At 41.0% G+C, this 18742-nt stretch overlaps 1 protein-coding gene across 1 annotated transcript in view; it reads right to left on the reverse strand.

Moving 5' to 3' along the window:
* fgf22 (fibroblast growth factor 22) overlaps positions 1-17995 on the reverse strand; it is a 29162-nt gene extending 11167 nt beyond the window's left edge. Inside the window, exon 1 of the mRNA XM_087836575.1 lies at positions 16864-17995. Coding sequence (XP_087692701.1) covers positions 16864-17239 — 376 coding nt within the window. The 5' untranslated portion in view covers positions 17240-17995. The remainder of the gene's footprint in view (positions 1-16863) is intronic.
* Between the last annotated feature and the right edge of the window lie 747 nt (positions 17996-18742).

Genomic DNA, 18742 nt, shown 5'->3' on the forward strand with positions numbered 1-18742 from the left:
CTACTTCTACATCTGGAAACCACTCACAGAGTGCAATCTCAAGGACAACCAGTTTGCTTTCTTTGTCCAGTGCGCTGCGCTAAGCCACTTAACCCGGTCCTCCTAAGGATGACGAGTATTACAGTTATCTCCAAAGTGAAGTAAACACAATCAGCTATGTGCTTCTTTGTACACAATAGGCTGTATTTTTTAAAAGTAAGGGAATTGTATTGTGGGTCAATTATAGCACAAGCCAGTAGTAATCAGAGATGGGCAGTAACGCGTTACTGTAATCCGATTACTTTTTTCAAGTAACGAGTAAAGTAAGGGATTACTATTGCAAAAACGGTAATTAGATTACCGTTACTTTCACGTAGGAACGCTGCGTTACTGCGTTACTAAAACCGTGATTTTTTTTGCGAGAATGTCTCATGACAGTGACGTAAGCCAGTGCGACATTCGTGACAGCTGTGTGCAGATCAACAATGGATAATATATCGAGTGCAGAGAGAGTATGAGCGTGCAGCGTTTAAAGCGTGGAAGTACTGACCTTACTTTGAGTTTGATTCCATAAAAAGTGACAAAAACATTAGTGTCCGTTGTGCGTGGGAAGAAAACTTCTTTTTACAGCGAAAAAAAACCCCCTAAACTTCCGAGCAAGCAAAGAGTGCGCTATGACGTAATGTGAAATTCACAGAGAAACTCGCGGATTCTTCCACTGCCCGCTGCGGCACACCTGCATCAGGGTAAACCTCCGCCTACCCAGCTCCTGCTTTACAGGTGAAAATAGAGCAAAAGGACCGCTAGTCTTTGACTTTATTTATTTTCTGCTGTGTTTTACTTGCATCTATTTGAAAGAGTGAGTGTAAACACACACAAAAAAAAATGTGCTGGAATGTGCAGAAAATAGGGTTAAATATTAAACAAATTTCTTCCAGTCAGACAATGTTGCTTGATGCATAAAGTTAAACAATTAAAACTAATAATAAAACTAATAAAACAAGTTTTAAAAAGAGACTTTTCCATTTGATTACATTTTGTATGATGGATTATGCAGAAAAAGTAGAATTGAGCTGAAAGATCTATTGTTTTATCACCTATTCAGGTTGTAAATCGTGTTTTTAAAAAGTAACTAAGTAATTAATTACTTTTGAAAATAAGTAATCAGTAAAGTAACGGGATTACTTTTTTGGGGAAGTAATTAGTAATTAGTAACTGATTACTTTTTTCAAGTAACTTGACCAACACTGGTAAAAATAATGTTAAAGTGGCTATAAACAATGCTTTAATATGATGTGAAGTGAATTACTAACAATATTTACATTTAAATAAAGAGCTTACAAAGCTTTCATCAGCTTCATGTGAGTTTATGAGGTTTAATTATTCATCATCTGCCCATCACACAACTTTGATTCAGTGTATTTTGTGCCACCAAATGGCAACAACACAGATTTGCATGAAATCCAGTGAAACTTTAAATAAACGATTCCTCCAAGGAGAAACAAAAGAGCAAAAAGAAAAAGATAAATGTTCATGTGTGTATTTCACAGTTGCTTTATGTTCAAAACTCCTGAAATCCAAACATTATCAACAGATATCCAAGGAAAAATATGCGGTAATTAACATTGTAATGTCATTGATGTGTTGTCTGAAACTCCTGTAGCACTCTTGGTCATAGTTCTGTGAGTTATATGCCATAATAATTGCTATCTCCTGCTTTAAGTAACATCATAATCTCATGTTTTTAACTACTATAATGGGTACTATTATTCTTATTCTTATTACAATGCCCAAAAAGAAAGCCTCACAGTCAAATGCTATGCTAGGCATATTTCAATAGGCTCATGCAACATCCATGTAATGATGACCTGGATAGTCAGACCACTAACCTCTTCTCCAGCACATCCCATATTCTCAGAGATATTAAAGTCTGGAATCTGTGCTGGCCAATCCATTTGAAGCGTTCTTTCACAATCCTAGCGCTGTCATCTTACAGCCATGCCATAAGGCAAGAAGAAACTCCCAGCGATGGAAAATGTGGTCATTCTGTATATTTAGGACGTCAGCTGACCTCATTTCTGGGGGCATTTAATCCAGTGGAACTTTATATTCATTTTCATTAATACATACACACCTTTAGTTGAGTCAGTGTTGACTATGTTTCATCATGGTGACATTTATTTTTGTTTGAATGAGTGTGATCAGGTTTAAAATACAAATGATGCAATCCCGCTGTGGCTTAATAGACCAACCAGTTCTGGACAGCAATATAAAATTTACAGTCTCTTTAAAAGGGGCTGCCTCTCTGAGACTGCTGTTTCAGGATTTATGGATATTGTGCGTGTTGTATATGAAAGTATCACTGTCACACCTTTCTACAAACTGTACCTTCCCTTTTCTCAATGTCTTTAAATAGTCAGCCTGATTTTCAATGTCCTTTGTGGTTTTGCTGTTTCATTCTAGTTATTTCCCTGGCTAGGTCTTCCTCTCCCTCCTTGCTGGCCCCTTTGCAATGGGTCTCCGGATATGCATCATACCTATTAACTCTTACAGAGCTGGGATGATTTATTTCATCCTTTTACCGGCAGCTATAAGATATGTCTGCCCTGAGCTAAGCCGAGTGGGGTTGGGCTATTCGCACGCACAGTAAACATGAAAGGCTGTGACACACAAACACTGAGTTTGTAAGTTTTTAGTGTTTTTTTCCCCTCACAGGGGCTAGAAAGTAAATAAAAACCCTAAAAAAAACCCTCTAACATACTGAGTAGATGAATTAGCCAACCCTCAGTCATATCATCCACCACATGTTAGTCAAGGAAGCGCATCCAGTATGCTGAAAACCTTGGCCTGAGATCTGATTCTGTTCCTTGAATGAGCTCAGACTGTCTGGAAGCCTGAACAGTGTTTCTCTTGCTTAGTTTAGCTTTGAATTCAGTCAGATGAAGTCATGAAGGCTTTGATCAAACCAAATTGAAAAAAATACACAACTAAGATAACAGCAAAGGAAATAAGAAACAGGGTTACATTTGCACCCTTTTTCTTACACACTTGAACCTCTGCAGATGTAAACATGCTGTCAGTCTCTTAATTACTCAGCACACACGTATGCATGTGTGCTGTCATTTAAATATAACTGTATACAAAGGCCACTAACTCAGGGAAGTAGGACACGGCGAAACTGGTTTGCATGTGTGCTTTCTGTCCAAATACATTCCCTTGTATGTGGCCCATCCTGTCGAAAGAAAGAAAAAGGACGATGGATAGAAAGAACAGGAAGAAAGGAGAGAAAAGACTTGCAGAGGGTTGCTCTTCCCTGCCCATGTATCACTTGCTTTCCCACATTCCATTAAACTCTCAGGAGAGATGAGGGTTAAGATGAGACTGATAAGATTCTGTCTTTTAAAAACAATTTCAGTCCATATTCAGTGCCTGGATCTTATTTTCAACCGTGATTTTTCTACTACTACTAAGAACAATACAGTATCTACATCTGAACCAAAGAGTAAAACAGTGAAATGTGGATTATTAAATATTAGGTCTCTCTCCTCCAAGTCTCTGTTAGTACATGACTTAATAATTGATCAACAAATCGATTTACTTTGCCTTCCAGAAACCTGGTTGCAGCCGGATGATTATGTTAGTTTAAATGGATCAGCACTGTTGAGCCAACCATGCCTTTAATGTTAACTAGTAATGACTTCATGAACTTCTTCACAAATAAAATTTTAATCATTAGAGAAAAAATTACCAATAATCATCCCACAGATGTAACATTATCTACAGCTACTTTCAGTACCATTGATGTTAAGTTAGACTCTTTTTCTCCAATTGATCTTTCTCAGTTAACTTCAATAATTACTTCCTCCAAACCATCAACGTGTCTTTTAGATCCCATTCCTACAAAACTGCTTAAAGAAGTCCTGCCATTAATTAATTCTTCGATCTTAAATATGATCAACCTATCTCTAATAATCGGCTATGTACCACAGGCCTTAAAGCTGGCTTTAGTTAAACCTTTACTTAAAAAGCATCTCTAGACCCAGCAGTCTTAGCTAATTATAGGCCAATCTCCAACCTTCCTTTCATATCAAAAATCCTTGAAAGAGTAGTTGTCAAACAGCTAACAGATCATCTGCAGAGGAATGGTTTATTTGAAGAGTTTCAGTCAGGTTTCAGAGTTCATCACAGCACAGAAACAGCTTTAGTGAAGGTTACAAATGATCTTCTTATGGCCTCTGACAGTGGACTCATCTCTGTGCTTGTCCTGCTAGACCTCAGTGCAGCGTTCGATACTGTTGACCATAATATCCTATTAGAGCGATTAGAACATGCTGTAGGTATTACAGGTATTGCACTGCAGTGGTTTGTATCATATCTATCTAATAGACTCCAATTTGTGCATGTAAATGGAGAGTCCTCTTCACACACTGAGGTTAATTATGGAGTTCCACAGGGTTCAGTGCTAGGACCAATTCTGTTTACATTATACATGCTTCCCTTAGGCAGCATCATTAGAAGACATAGCATACATTTTCACTGCTATGCAGATGACACCCAGCTCTATCTATCCATGAAGCCAGACAACACACACCAATGAGTTAAACTGCAGGAATGTCTTAAAGACATAAAGACCTGGATGGCCGCTAACTTTCTGCTTCTTAATTCAGATAAAACTGAGGTTATTGTACTCGGCCCTGAAAATCTTAGAAATATGGTATCTAACCAGATTCTTACTCTGGATGGCATTACCTTGGCCTCCAGTAACACTGTGAGTTACCTTGGAGTCATTTTTGATCAAGACATGTCCTTCAACGCACATATTTAACAAATATGTAAGATTGCTTTCTTCCATTTGCGCAACATCTCTAAAATTAGAAATATCCTGTCTCAGAGTGACGCTGAAAAACTAGTTCATGCATTCATTACTTCCAGGCTGGACTACTGCAATTCATTATTATCAGGATTTCCTAAAACCTCCCTGAAAAACCTTCAGCTAATCCAAAATGCTGCAGCAAGAGTCCTGACAGGGACTAGAAAGAGAGAGCAGATTTCTCCTGTTTTGGCTTCCCTTCATTGGCTTCCTGTTAAATCCAGAATTGAATTCAAAATCCTGCTCCTCACATACAAGGTCTTAAATAATCAGGCCCCATCTTATCTTAATGACCTTGTAGTACCATATCACCCTATTAGAGCTCTTCGCTCTCGCACTGCAGGCCTACTTGTTGTTCCTAGAGTATTTAAAAGTAGAATGGGAGGGAGAGCCTTCAGTTTTCAGGCCCCTCTTCTGTGGAACCAGCTTCCAGTTTGGATTCGGGAGACAGACACTATCTCTACTTTTAAGATTAGGCTTAAAACTTTCCTTTTTGCTAAAGCATATAGTTAGGGCTGGACCAGGTGACCCTGAATCCTCCCTTAGTGATGCTGCAAATGACGTAGGCTGCTGGGGATTCCCATGATGCATTGAGTTTTTTCTTTTCCAGTCACCTTTCTCACTCACTATGTGTTAATAGACTTCTCTGCATTGAATCCCACTTGTTATTAATCTCTGTCTCTCTTCCACAGCATGTCTTTATCCTCTCTTCCTTGTCTCACCCCAACCGGTCGCAGCAGATGGCCCCGCACCTCCCTGAGCCTGGTTCTGTCGGAGGTTTCTTCCTGTTAAAAGGGAGTTTTTCCTTCCCACTGTCGCCAAAGTGCTTGCTCATAGGGGGTCATATGATTGTTGGGCTTTTCTATGTATCTATTATTGTACGATCTACTGTGCAATATAAAGCGCCTTGAGGCGACTGTTGTTGCGATTTGGCGCTATATAAATAAAATTGAATTGAATTGAACTTCTATTCTTATTATTCTTATTATCATTATTATTATTGTTATTGCTTTTTTCTTAGCTTTTCACAGCCCTGCAGCAATAAGTGAATCAGTTTGTGTATATTGCTAATTTTGCTGATTTCATCCACGACAACATACATTAGAGCAGGTTACAGAGAAAATTCAAAAATGATTTGAAGTGCAGTCTTTCAAAGTTGTGTATAACCTGACGTTGTTGTGTCCAGGCAGGTTTTCAGGCCACTCTACCTCCCTGTCACACTGGCTACTGAGGGAGGTGTAAAGCCGAGCCGATCTACCTCTGTGCAAGCCAGTGCGCAGGTTTTTGAAGCCTGTGAACAAGCCGCATGGTGGTGATCTGCTGAAAGCTGACTCCCACACTCCCTCTGCCCCAGCCCCGGCCGCAAGGGGTGACATTCTCTCACACACAATCCAGAGACCGGTCCTCTTTCAGGACTCACACTCGGCCCAGTTACCCCCACCTTTTCATACGGTTGTGCTAGGAGAAGTACTCCAGGGATTAGCCTAGTCAGGTCTTTCAAAGGCCATTAGAGCAAATTACAGGTATCTTCTTACCAGTGCGCTGGGACAGGCCAGGTGAGGGGCGTAGAGGCCAAGCAGGAGTGCAGGGGTCAGCTTGGGACAAAAAGACAAGGCCACCCTGGGCCCCACTCTATCGGAGTGTCTCCTTGGCTCCACAAACTGGTAGACCTGCATCTATGAATGGCTCACTTGATGGGACCTCAGAGACATTGTCTCACGACCGTAACTTTAGCCTTTTTTTCTTAGTACCCTCTACCCCCACATCTCACTCTCTCCCTGTTGAGTTTCCCATCTTTAAATTGATGTGGGCATGAGTTTGCCCAGATAAATGATCACACAAAATGACTACAAAACACAAAATCTACATGACTTGAACCACGGTGGGTTAGTTGATACTCACCTTATCTACCGTGGTAGAAAGGATATAACCCGAATGCTCCAAACACAAATTGGTATGTGCATTACAAAAAGACCTGGCATCAGTTGAAATTGAATTTGAATAACATTAACTATTTCCACTTGAAAACTAAATTTAACTTGTAATGGCAACCACACAACCATTAATGTGTGGTCTGTCAATGTATCAGTATGCTGCAGGCGTCGTGAGACTGATTCTGTTGATAAAGTTGTAGAGATGGCCAAAGGGAGTTCCGCATCCTGCCATTTTCTCTAGACTACACACAGACACACACTCTCACCCACACATGCATGCCTTTTGGCCTCTTTTGCCGGCCACACTCACATACACATGCACACATATGCCTCACCCTATCCCAACCGGTGGATGACAATCTAGTGGAAGAGCTGCGGAAGTGTTTCATTAGCCAATTACCGCTGGTAGATAAAGCCTGCGTTCCCACAGTCCGCAAGGTTGGGGGGTCAAATGTGACCAATTACCCTCCATCCCCTCACAGGACAGATTAGCCTGTCTGATTTATCCCCAGACAGACTGACCCAATACTCCAAAATCACCATCCACATCTGGATACGTTGTGCGTGTGTCAGGGGAGGCAGCTGTATGTGTGTGCATGTGAACAATTTCACTCCTCATAAACATTGCTTCTACTCTTAATAAAACACTGGGCTCTTCTTTACCACACACTTCCGAGTCATTAGTGTGTCTAGAGGTTCTGTCAGCATGTCATCCATGGTTGTTATATCACTGAACACAAGCTTCCTTGGCCAAGCAAAGCTTTGATTGTATGTAATGGAACTTCAATCAGTTCATTAGGGACCCCCAGGATGCCGAATCAGACCCTACCAAACCCTAAATTTATAAGAGCAGATGGGGAGGCAAGCTATCCAGAAGAGGGTATACTAGAGGACGACTGGAAGGTTTAGGTTAGTGGGGGTGGAGGCCTGCTGTAGTCAAACTGAGGGATTGGAGAGGTGAAAAAGGTTAACGAAGCCCACAGTGTGCACCACTCCTGTTCGTCTGTGCCTGTGTGGTACCAAGTGGCTGTAATCTCCGACCAGGAGGCATTCTCTTTAATCAGGGAGGGAGACCAGGGAGAGCAAACTGCCTCCAAATCATGCATCACATCCGTAACAAGCGGACGGCAGACTATCAAAGGCTTCACAGATAGTTATGAGCTGATCTGCCAGAGGTTTGTGACTCACGGCTTCTGAATTTTCCTGAACTTTAAGAAACCCCAGGAGGGCAGCAGGGATGGCGGGATCCACGTTAGACTGAGGTCATCTACCGTGCTACTTAATAAATAACACTAAGCAGGTGAATTGCATCTGTGTCTTATATGGTTGGTTGTTCAGATTGGATTCAGTGGGTGTAAGCATACTCAGGGAAAGACATTGTTTTTGCAGGTTTCTACCCTCATCTTTAGGATGCTTTGGCGAAAAAAGATATATAAAGATCACTGATAGTGGAACCAACCAAGCAGCTGCTAGATTTAACCTTTGAATTTGAGTGAAAAAGTTTCTTTAACAAAATAAATAAAAACCCTGAGCTAAAAATGTGTGTGCAGGCAGGTACGATAAATGCAGCTTAATCGCTTAAACTTATTCAAAAAATGCATGCATTCGATATTTATGCCAGGTTGGAGTCAGTAACAACAAATTTCCCAACTTCAATTCCAAATCTAGGAAATAAATACAATTAGAAGACCTTTTCTGTATATTTGTATATTTGAAGCTTAGAAATTAATTAAAGTATAAAAACCAAACAAACATCCTGAAGTTTTTTTGTAGTATTTTTCATTGTGAATGCACAATACTTCATAAAGGGGGGACACTTGGCTACTTATACACATCTGGCCATGAGAAGAACTGTGCACCCTGAATGTGCAACTGAATACAGTAATAATCTCCATCAAGCAATTTCAAAAATAGCATCTCAGGATGGACCAGAAACTTGATCATTGATGTTAAAAGAATAGCAAAGAGGGAGATTAAACAGGTCCACTGAACGCTGGACAGTGGCCAGTGCATGTTTTTGGTGTTAACACATACTAACGACAGAAACAAATGTCTTGTCCTCTGCTGCAGGAAGTCTAATAAAATGATAACAGTACTTACAAAGTTTAAAACCGGGAAACCTTTTTAATCTCAACAATCAATCCAAGATAACGTGAATAGTGATACATCATTGGTTGGCATGTGTATATGGCAGTACTATTATATATTATCAGTGTTATTTTTAAATAATTGTCATTTAAATCCCACATAGTTTTTGCAGTTTTCCAGTCCAGTGTATTTGTTCAGTAGTAGGCTAAAAAATAAAGAAACCTGATTTAGTTTGGAGAGTACTGCCAGTTTTAGGTATGTGCATATGCAATTCAGGTGTGCAGTGAGTTTCCAGTGACTGAGCACCAGGACACAGAATATTCTCTGTGGCCTGAGCTTGCCCCATATTTACATTATTAAAATGAGATGGGCATACAGGAGGTGACAAAAGGCACAAGAGTGAAATCAGGCAACCTGTCAGAGCTGTCACTTGCTCCACTGGCCAAAGGGCCCTGACCTCAATCCTATCCGTTGCAGGGGAGGAAAGGTGGAAATGGATACAGCTGGAGAGAGACGGTGACAGGTAGGAAAGGCCGGCAGTCAAAAAAAGAATAGTGAAAGTATGCTTTTATCGATATGTACAGACTGACATTCATATGTATTGAGTTTCACATGCATATGGATATTTTTCCTCTTTGCTCAGCTTTGGACATCTGCAGAACAAAAAAATAAAAAACATTGAGCTCTGAAAATTCAGCCCATTCGTCCCTGTTTTTTAAACGTAGGTCTAAAATAACAAGGCAAGAAGAACGATGGTGCAAAGATCCAAGAGCTATAGAAAAGCGGCGTGATGCATGATGTTGACTATGCTGTTTCAGCTATAGCACTGCAATGCTTTGTACCACCTTCTGTGTTCTAATGAGGAACGTGGCCTTTCAGATGAGAAAAACACCCACGTGCACGCAAGCTCGCACATGTCAGTGTGCATGCAGACACACAAACATGCATGCGTCTGAACTGAGTACAAGGTAAGGTCTGGTTCATATTAACCATTAGGGAACGGAAACGCACATCTTTTTCAGCTTAGGGTCCACTTCATGCTCCTGCAGTGGCACACGTATAAACACAGGCACATGCGTTGGGAACGTACACGCACATTCAAGGAGCTGACATGATATTCACATCCTGCCCATGTTCATTTAGTGAAATGGCCTCAGAGATAAAAAGCAGGTATGGGTTGTTTGTAATGCAGTTCAGACAAGACTCTGCATGGTCTCAGGATGTTGGAATGCACAGACTGAACCAGAGTTGCTGTTTTTAGTCGCTCACATTTGCATTAATTATCCTGCTACTACTTTCAGGAAACAAACTTCGAACGCAATTATTCAGTCCAGATAGTCGAATCTAATTCAGTTCAATTCAGTTTTATTTATTTGGGCCAAATAACAACAACAACTACCTCAATATGTGCTGTATTGTAAGTATATTGTAAGTATGGTGAAAATAGCCCTAAGGTAACCTCTTTGCCTCAGTTTTTTGAATATATCTTACATATTTTTGCATTATTTTGAACCAAATATCGTTAAAATGCAGTAAAACCTTTTTGATTTTATAGATTTTTCTCCTTTAAGGTCCAATCCAGCTGCAAGATATATTATATGCATTTTTACATTTGGTTCCAAATTTGGTAATCCCCTTAACATTCACCATCCAAAGCCAGTTTTAACAGTTCGATTTTATTTAAATGAGCATTACATTTCTAAGAGTTCTTTGCCTGACTGTAGACTTTTAGTCAGGCATAAAGTTTCTTAACATAATCTTAAATTGCCCAGAAAACACGACACAACGTCATGATAAAGAATGTTGAATTATTAATGTTGACTTTCTAATAACTTTTAGCACTGATGTAACTGCGATTAGCCCGTAGTAGACGCAAGGTGTGTGATTTTCATTCTGCAGTCGTACACAAAATCACACACGTTATGACTTAATTGCCTAACAGCACGTCAATATTTAGCCACACAGGCTGATAGGCAAGCTTTGGTTGATCTGTTTATGTTTGTGAGAGAGATTAAAATCTGCACGCGCTAGAGCTTCCACGTCTTCTTGTAACTTATATGGTAGAGAAGCCCCAGATTCACCTGAAAGTCACCTCAGAGAATAGCCTCCGGTTTTATAGCCTCCTATTGCTCTCTCTTATGATAAAACTTTACAGAGAGGCATATGTGCTTTAAGGGTAACAGGTGCATTACATTCATAGTGCAATTCTTCCAGTGATTTTAGGTTAAATTCAAACACCTTTAAACTCTTGTAGCTGTAGCCAGTCAGCCATGACTGTATTTAAGGATCCCAAGTTGTTTCTTTTCCCCCCATCTACAGCAGGGGTTCTCTTTCAGCTTCTTTATTCCTGGGCCAGTGGTTAAACGCCGTCCAAGACATGATGTCTGGCTCAGTTCAAGCGGCGAGGTGAGAGGCTTTATTGGAAGGGTCAAAATGTCTCGGTCTATCTAAGGTTGAGGCAAGACCGCTTTCCTCTGTCTCAGTGGGCTGATTACGTCAGTGCACGTGTGTGTGCATGTGTACGATTCGAGATGTAAGTGGCAGCTGCTCCTTCATGAATATTTCCTTTGGTGAATGATTTCAAACATGTGGCGCTGCATGAGTAAGGCTAGCTAGTCGTCTGTTCCCAGCTGATTTAATTAATATGTTTTACACCTTCCACGAAAAGCTCTTACTGTAATAAGAGCACTAATGTGCTCACATATTTTTCACTCTAAAAACAAAGAGCTTGGCTGTGAACATGTTCAGATTTGCGTTGCTCGTTACACTGATGTTTAAAGCGCCTAAATCATAGTGTAGCTTTTGGAAAGCAACAAGTCTCCTCGTGCGAAGGGGATGAAAAGTAATGCAAAAACTACTCATCCTCCATGGCCCAATTAATATTTATAGAATAGGTAGTCTTGGTCTACTATGCACCTTAATACTTTTCTGGTAAAAACCATTTGGATATCGATGTATTTCTATCTTGCTATCAAGTCATTCTCTGCTTTTTACAGACTTAAGGAGCACATCTTCAGTCAATGGTGTCAAGGTTCAAGCCTATGGTTGCTGGAACTGTGAAGTCTTCCCTTTTATGTTACCTTCACACCCACAGGATGTCCATAGCTGTGCGATGTTATAAAGGACTCGGTTGTCAGTGCCAAAGTCAGACTCTATAAACCTGCTGATGAACCCCGTAAACCCCAGAGAGGAGCTGGAGCCAGACTACTAAAGGTTGTTAGCTACTAATTGCTACATTTCTAGGGCCCATTCAAGACATCAAACCCATGTGGCAGAAACCAGGGATGCTCTGCTAATTAGCCTGACACTGACACTCTTGTCCTCCAATGTTCCCAGGACAGTGATAGTCTGTAAATTTGTATGAAGGATTTTAACATGTCTGTTAAACATAAACGTGTATTTGTGATGTTTTATGTGGGTTTTTTTTTGTCTCTTAATAATAAAAACCACAATTTAAATACTGATTTCATTTTTTTTTTCTCAGACAAGCTGTGGCCGTGCCTTTACAGTGAAGACTGGGGGGTTAATGCATGATTCGTGGGATTTTACCCTCCTATTGGCATCCAAAATGTCCACGAATCCCTTCTCAGTTGAGACAACCCAGAGGAAACCTTAATGCCTAATGAGCAACGGGAAGCGCTCCAGCACTCTTCTAGCCTTTAATTTCCACCTCAATACTAAGCAGAGCACGCCCCAGCCCTTCTCCTAGCCTCATTAACATGTGTATTCTTCCAATTCAAAACACCAAAGTACTTCCTTCAGCCAGGTGCTTCCCCCTTTGGCCCCTCCAGCCTTGGTGCTGTTGATCCAGTCACACATCCCCGTCTGAGCTATAGCAGAATTAATGGTGAGTCATGGTGAGGTTAAAAAAAAGGCCAGGGTAGAATAACCCTCTTTCCACCTTTAAAATGGCAGACAGCACAGAACAGACATTTTGTAAAATCTGTTGTTTAGTGACAACAAAGTAAAACGTGGGTCGATGAACATTGGTATTTTTAAATTGCCTGAAACCTAAATTGCTTTGTTTTGCCATTGCATTAAAGCGCTATGCATGCGTAGTCAACTAGGGCTTTAGTATGTCACACAAATGAGTAGCAGTATAGCACATGACTATATACAAGTGAGACTTAAACAATTAAAATTTGTGTATGTGAAAATATGTGTGCCAAGACGTGCATGACTGACTGGCTACTTCTCTGTAAAATGCAATAAATTGAGTTTTACAGCTAAAAAATAAAGATTACATTTTTTTGCTCCTACTCCACATCCTTTTTTGACATTGTCCATCTTAAAAAAAACCAAAAAAACCCAAATACATTGTCTTTGCAAGACTGTCCGCCACACTTGTCTTGTCCTTTTATGATTTTAAAATTCAAGTCAGTCTCTCTTTTGTGAGCGACAGTTTCCCCTGTGTATGAAAACTTTTAATAATTTCCACAACATATTTCAGTTGGGTGGAAGGTTTTCACCCCATGGTTTTGCTCCAAGTCAAATACACCCATGAACTTGGAAAACTTTCACATCAAACAGTAACATGTTGCACACCAGGGGAAATTTAGTAAATACAACACACCCCGGCTGCGAGAGCTGAGAGGCTATACAGGCAAAATTAAGCTAGTCTGGCCACAGTGACTTTCTGCAGTTGTAGCGGTGTCACTTTATGAACTGGCTGATGCTACTGGAGGCCGACCAAGTGTTTGATGATTGTAGCCACACACATTTAGTCCATCTATTTAAAATATGAGGAAAAAATGAAAACATGCGATCAAATATACACAGGGTGGCTTTGCAAAAAAGATTTTGTAAAATAGATCACAGAATTGACAATTACAATTACAAGTAGCCTTCATTTGTTAATTAAACTGGACTTTAATAATTACATATGCTGTATTAATACTCTTCTACACTAGGCGCCTATAACGATTGTAATTGATCACAAAGCAGTTGCCGGGTGTGTCTGCGCAGCTGTTGTGCTTCAGGACAGTCTAATTAACAGGCTACGATCGGTAGCCCATGACAGGATATGATGTGTACCTGCCTCTGAAGCTTTTGTAAACACTTGGGTGTGTTTTTCCCTCTAGATCATTTTCTGCTTTACCATAGTTCAAAAGAAAAACATGTTGTCACCCTCCCTTCTGGTCTCTCAAAGGACTGCACTTTGACTCTTTGTGTGGTTGTTTCAACAAGTTATTTTTAGTAACACTTAGAATCTTTTTTTATTATATGTGGAACTATAATTGGAGCATGTAGGTCGACAGGATGTACTCAGATCATATCAAGATAATTTATCTCGATTTGTCTCTAGTTTGATTAACAAATATAGCCGATAATTTACAACTTCCCTGACTGAAAAAAAAAAAACTTGAGGAAATTTTGTGGATGGAGTCTGCTGTTTTTGTTTTAGTGTGATGAAAGAATTTTTTTTTTTTTTGGGGGGGGGGCTCATTGGAAATGTAACTGATATACAATCAGGCTGTTTAGTCTGCTTCTACATAGTCGTACAAAAAGAGAATTAAAACTGTCCTTCAACTACAAGGCTGTTTTAATGACGTAATAATTGACTTTAGGCTCTTTATGTCACACTCATAAGTCATTCATCATGAATTAAAACTGAAGACTGTAAAATAAAAACAGATTTATTTGCCCCATACGTGTTTTGTATTCTTTATCTCCCTTCAGCCCCGTCCAGCTGTCTCATCCTTTAAATCCTCGAGCCCTTTAAGTCAGCATGTCTCCCACTTGCCCCTTCCCTCAGCTGTTCCATGCCCCTACTCCACTGGGATTGATACAATATTTTCCAGCCTCAATTAGCAGAGAGTCTGTTGACTAATTCCAACTGTTTTTGCACCTGAGAGTTGTGAGCTGGGGCTGGAAAAACTGAGGTTGGTGAGGCGGAGGTGAGGGACGGTGCTTGGGTGTAGCAGGCAAAGCTGTCCGGGCAGCAGAGCTGTGTCGACAAGAGTGTAAGGGCGAACCAGAGGACAGAGTGCGGAGCAGGTGGAGGATGGGGCTAAGACTAGCACTGGGAAACGCTATAGGTTACACAAGTATATTAAAGGCAGAATTAGTAGTGGGTCTCTCGGTAGTGGTCTCTGTAAGGATCTATGTGTTTTTGCAAGTAGATTCCCACAAGCTTCATCATATACATTACACTATTTTTAAATCAGATGGAAAAAATATATCTCAATTTATTAGAAATCTTCAAAAAAAGATTACTAATGCATTGTCTTTCATGTCTAGTACCTGATTTACGTCATTTACCATGTATAACTTTCTACTTGTTCTGCCTCCAGTCTATAGCATAGTGAAATTCTCTTGCTCAGGACACTTACAGTTTAATTTCAAGGTCTCCGCAAGAGTAACAGTGCTCTTAAACCGAAAAGGAGATCTCAAAATGGTCTTAAACCAGATCTGTCCCAGTGTGAGTTGCAACCACAGGCTGACCACAAGGTTCATTTTGTTAAATCTAAGGCAAAGCCTACATGACCGCTGGTTTGGCACGGTGCTCAGCTCAGGGTGCAGAACACACCCTCATTCTGTGTGAGTGCCGAAAGAACCGTTCTTTCCACCAAAGGAAATGAGAGGATGATGGCTAAAGTGTATGAGGACATTACATCTAAGGGGACTGTACTTTTTCATTAATGGCTACTACAGCCTCCTAAGAGTAAACGACCCAATTGGCAAAAAGTTTTAAAAAAAAGCATACATTTCACAATCAATTTTGCTGTTTTAAGACATTTTAAATGTCAATTTCTTCTTTTTGCCAAATGTCTTTCGGTCCTTCGGCATGACTTCTGTCAAACTGTCAAATACAAGCAAAGTTTGGGAGTAGTATTTTGTTATGGTAGCTGACATTTATTACCACTAATGTGAAAGAATAATGTCCCAACTTGGATATGCCCACGGGTCCAAATTTAACACAGTAATAATTCATCTCAATTTGAATTTATACCAGTGTGTGTGGCTTTTAAAGGTTCTGCCAGGTGACTAATCCCGACAGGTTAACAAATGTCATCCAGTCTGCCGCTTGGAGATCACTGAAATGGTGGCAACAGACTGACTGGCTTGTTAGCTGGACGCAGCAGCTGTTCTCCCCCAGTAGCTGCATGGAAAAACTCTGACTCACCCCCTTGTATAAAAAGGCATTAAGAACCAAACACATAAATATTACAGTCAAAGGCAAAAATGTCTCTAAGAGCTGTCCAATAAGTCAGTCAGCCAGTGACTAATGGAGAGGAAGGTCAGATCATGACCAGAATCAGTTCATCAGTAGTTAAGAAACCATCACTGCATGAACAAGGTTTTCTCAAGTGTCCACAGAGCATAGATTGTCTGACAGATTACAAACTGAACGACGCAGATCTGTCTGAATATGCCCGTCCATTTGACATACTGCAGTTTTATCTGGTTTAACTCGTCAGACATAATGTGGGTTTCCGGGCAAAGCCACACTGCTAGAGAACTTTACATGAAATTCCTACTTGCATGCACACCCACAGAAAGTCATATAAAATCACAATAAAGCGCTTTGAGGGCTCAGATAGAGTAGAAAAGCGCTATATAAGAACCAGTCCATTTACCATTTACCAACCGAGCAGATGAACTGTGAAGATTACAAATTGGTCTGTGTTGGAAAAATGTGTTTCAGTATGACTGATGCACTTTCACCACAGTTTTGACAGGTTAATTCCCAGTGAAAGGGAAACTTTTTTTTCTCCAAGACCACTTTGTCTTTCCTCAGTGCCTGCTGTCCCACTCGGGGTCTAAACCATCTCTAGGTTATTCCCTTCCTACCTAGCAACGCTTCCGCTCTGCTCTAAACAACGCGACACAAATTGCTCAGCAGTGATATGACTAAGGGATATCCCCATAAACAGCTGTAAAAGTGAACAGATAAGAAAGTTCAGCCATAAAAATAAATCTGAAAACGTCACAGGGCATCCTCCCTCTGACGCAAATTTCCGATATGCAACTTTTTCTCACTTTACTTACTGTCAGCGTAGTTTTTACGTCGAGTGCCGTCCACCTTGCCGGTTTTGTCAATGCAGAGGAAGAACTTGTTGGCAGAGTAAAGTCGCCGAAGTCGGACGTCACCCTCTAAGTGATTATAACTGCGCGTGTGCCTTTCCAGTGTCCATGAACAGTTGATTCCGCTCGCGAGCACCTGAAGGGGTTCATGCCCTACTTGAGGAGGACAGGCCCCCGTGACAGTACCAGCGGTGACCAAGAGCACGGTGAAGCATGCCAGGCAGAGTGAGGCTGCACTAGGCAGGGGGAAATGTGGACCAGCAGAGGCTGCAGTTGTAGCGGTGGTGCTGAGGGCAGCTTCAGGACAGAAATGAACTGCGGACGCCGTCCATCTGCACATGGTGGGTCAGACTCCCAAGGTGCACCTTGTGCAAGCTGTAGGCATGCTGATGATCAGGAGAAGTCCCTGTGGAGGGAGAGAAGGAAGGGAAGCGGCACTTACAGCAAATCCTCTGGATGTCACAGCCAGTCTCCACTTTGGGCTGAAAGCGGGCCTTCCTTCCTACAGAATCAGTTTTGCCAGAGTTCCTCCAGTTGTCATCTTCAGTTGTGTTTTTTTTTATCTTTTTCTCTCCTCCTTTAACAAAGTGTCGCAATTTAACAAATCCAGTTTTTTTGAAGTTCCTCCTTGATGCTGCTCCTTGCTTGTTTGTCGTCTCTTCCTTTGACTGAAGTCTTCTTCACCGGTCCATAATTAAAGTCCTGGGCTCTATGAGGATTCACATACGTGTGTTTGAATGAGTGAGTGTAAATGTACAAGTGTGTTTCTGTGCCAGTTTAAGCATGTGTGCGTGCACCTTGCAATGCTCTGCTGTTTCCAGCTGGGTAGGAACAAGTTGCCTGTCTGAATTGCTGACCCGTGGCAGAGAAAGAGTTGACTACTTCTAGTGTGTGTGTGTGTGTGTGTGTGTGTGTGTGTGCGTGTGTGTATGTGATACTGAGAGAGAAAGAGTGAGTGAGAAAGAGAGGGAGTGAGTATGGGAGGTGTTTGTGACAGAGAGAGGCAGCGAGAGTGTGTCTGTGTGTGTCAGAGTCTGCGAGCACAGGGCAGCGAAGCAGTGAGGCAAGCGAAGCCACGCTCGGCTGTGTGCAGTCAGTCAGTCCTCTCTTCTGTGAAGGCAGCGGCTCAGTTGTCCTGCATTTTATCCTGGGCAGGGCCAGGAGAAGGGTGGGGGGATGGGGCCACTGCACTCATTCATAACCATTTCAAACAAATGAGAAGCCTTACATCAAACACCATGCTCATTTTAATCTCTTACAGAAAACTTTGCTCTGTGAGAAAAAGGTAGTTTGCCTTTAAACTTGAGCATTTTTTCTGCTTTTTGTGGTTACAGACACCTGGAAGGGTTCAAACTGTCTTTCAAGATGTGAACGGTGAGACATTTTGTAACACAGCTCGATCGCTGTCCAGTTAAACCTTTTTTTGACACTTTCGCTCTGCACATGGTGCAAATTAAGGGAGGCTTCCCCCCCTTTTTTTTAATGGTTGCTGGTTTGAATCATCAAGCAGTCAGAAACACAGAGCAGGTTGTGAGTGTTAGTAGACCTAGTCCAGATGAAGTCTGAGAGTCTTTCTGATCACCTTGGTTAATATTTCAATGGACGGCGTCTCTGATCTTTACCATTTAATTTGGCAGAGCAGGATGGAAACGAAGAACACCTTTTTTTGTGAGTTCACACACTTGTCTTTTTTTAGAGGCTGTGTAATAAGCCTGATTAGATCAAGGTAAACGAGCACAGTCAATGCGTTATTTTGTTGCAATTTTTAACAATATAAAGAAAACTAACAAAATAGTTTTGAAATTTATGGAAAATTTTGTCATTTTGGTTAAAAAGATTCACT

Source organism: Neolamprologus brichardi, chromosome 23 (assembly GCF_056152115.1).
Source record: "Neolamprologus brichardi isolate AB-2024 chromosome 23, ASM5615211v1, whole genome shotgun sequence".
Taxonomy (NCBI): Eukaryota; Metazoa; Chordata; class Actinopteri; order Cichliformes; family Cichlidae; genus Neolamprologus; species Neolamprologus brichardi.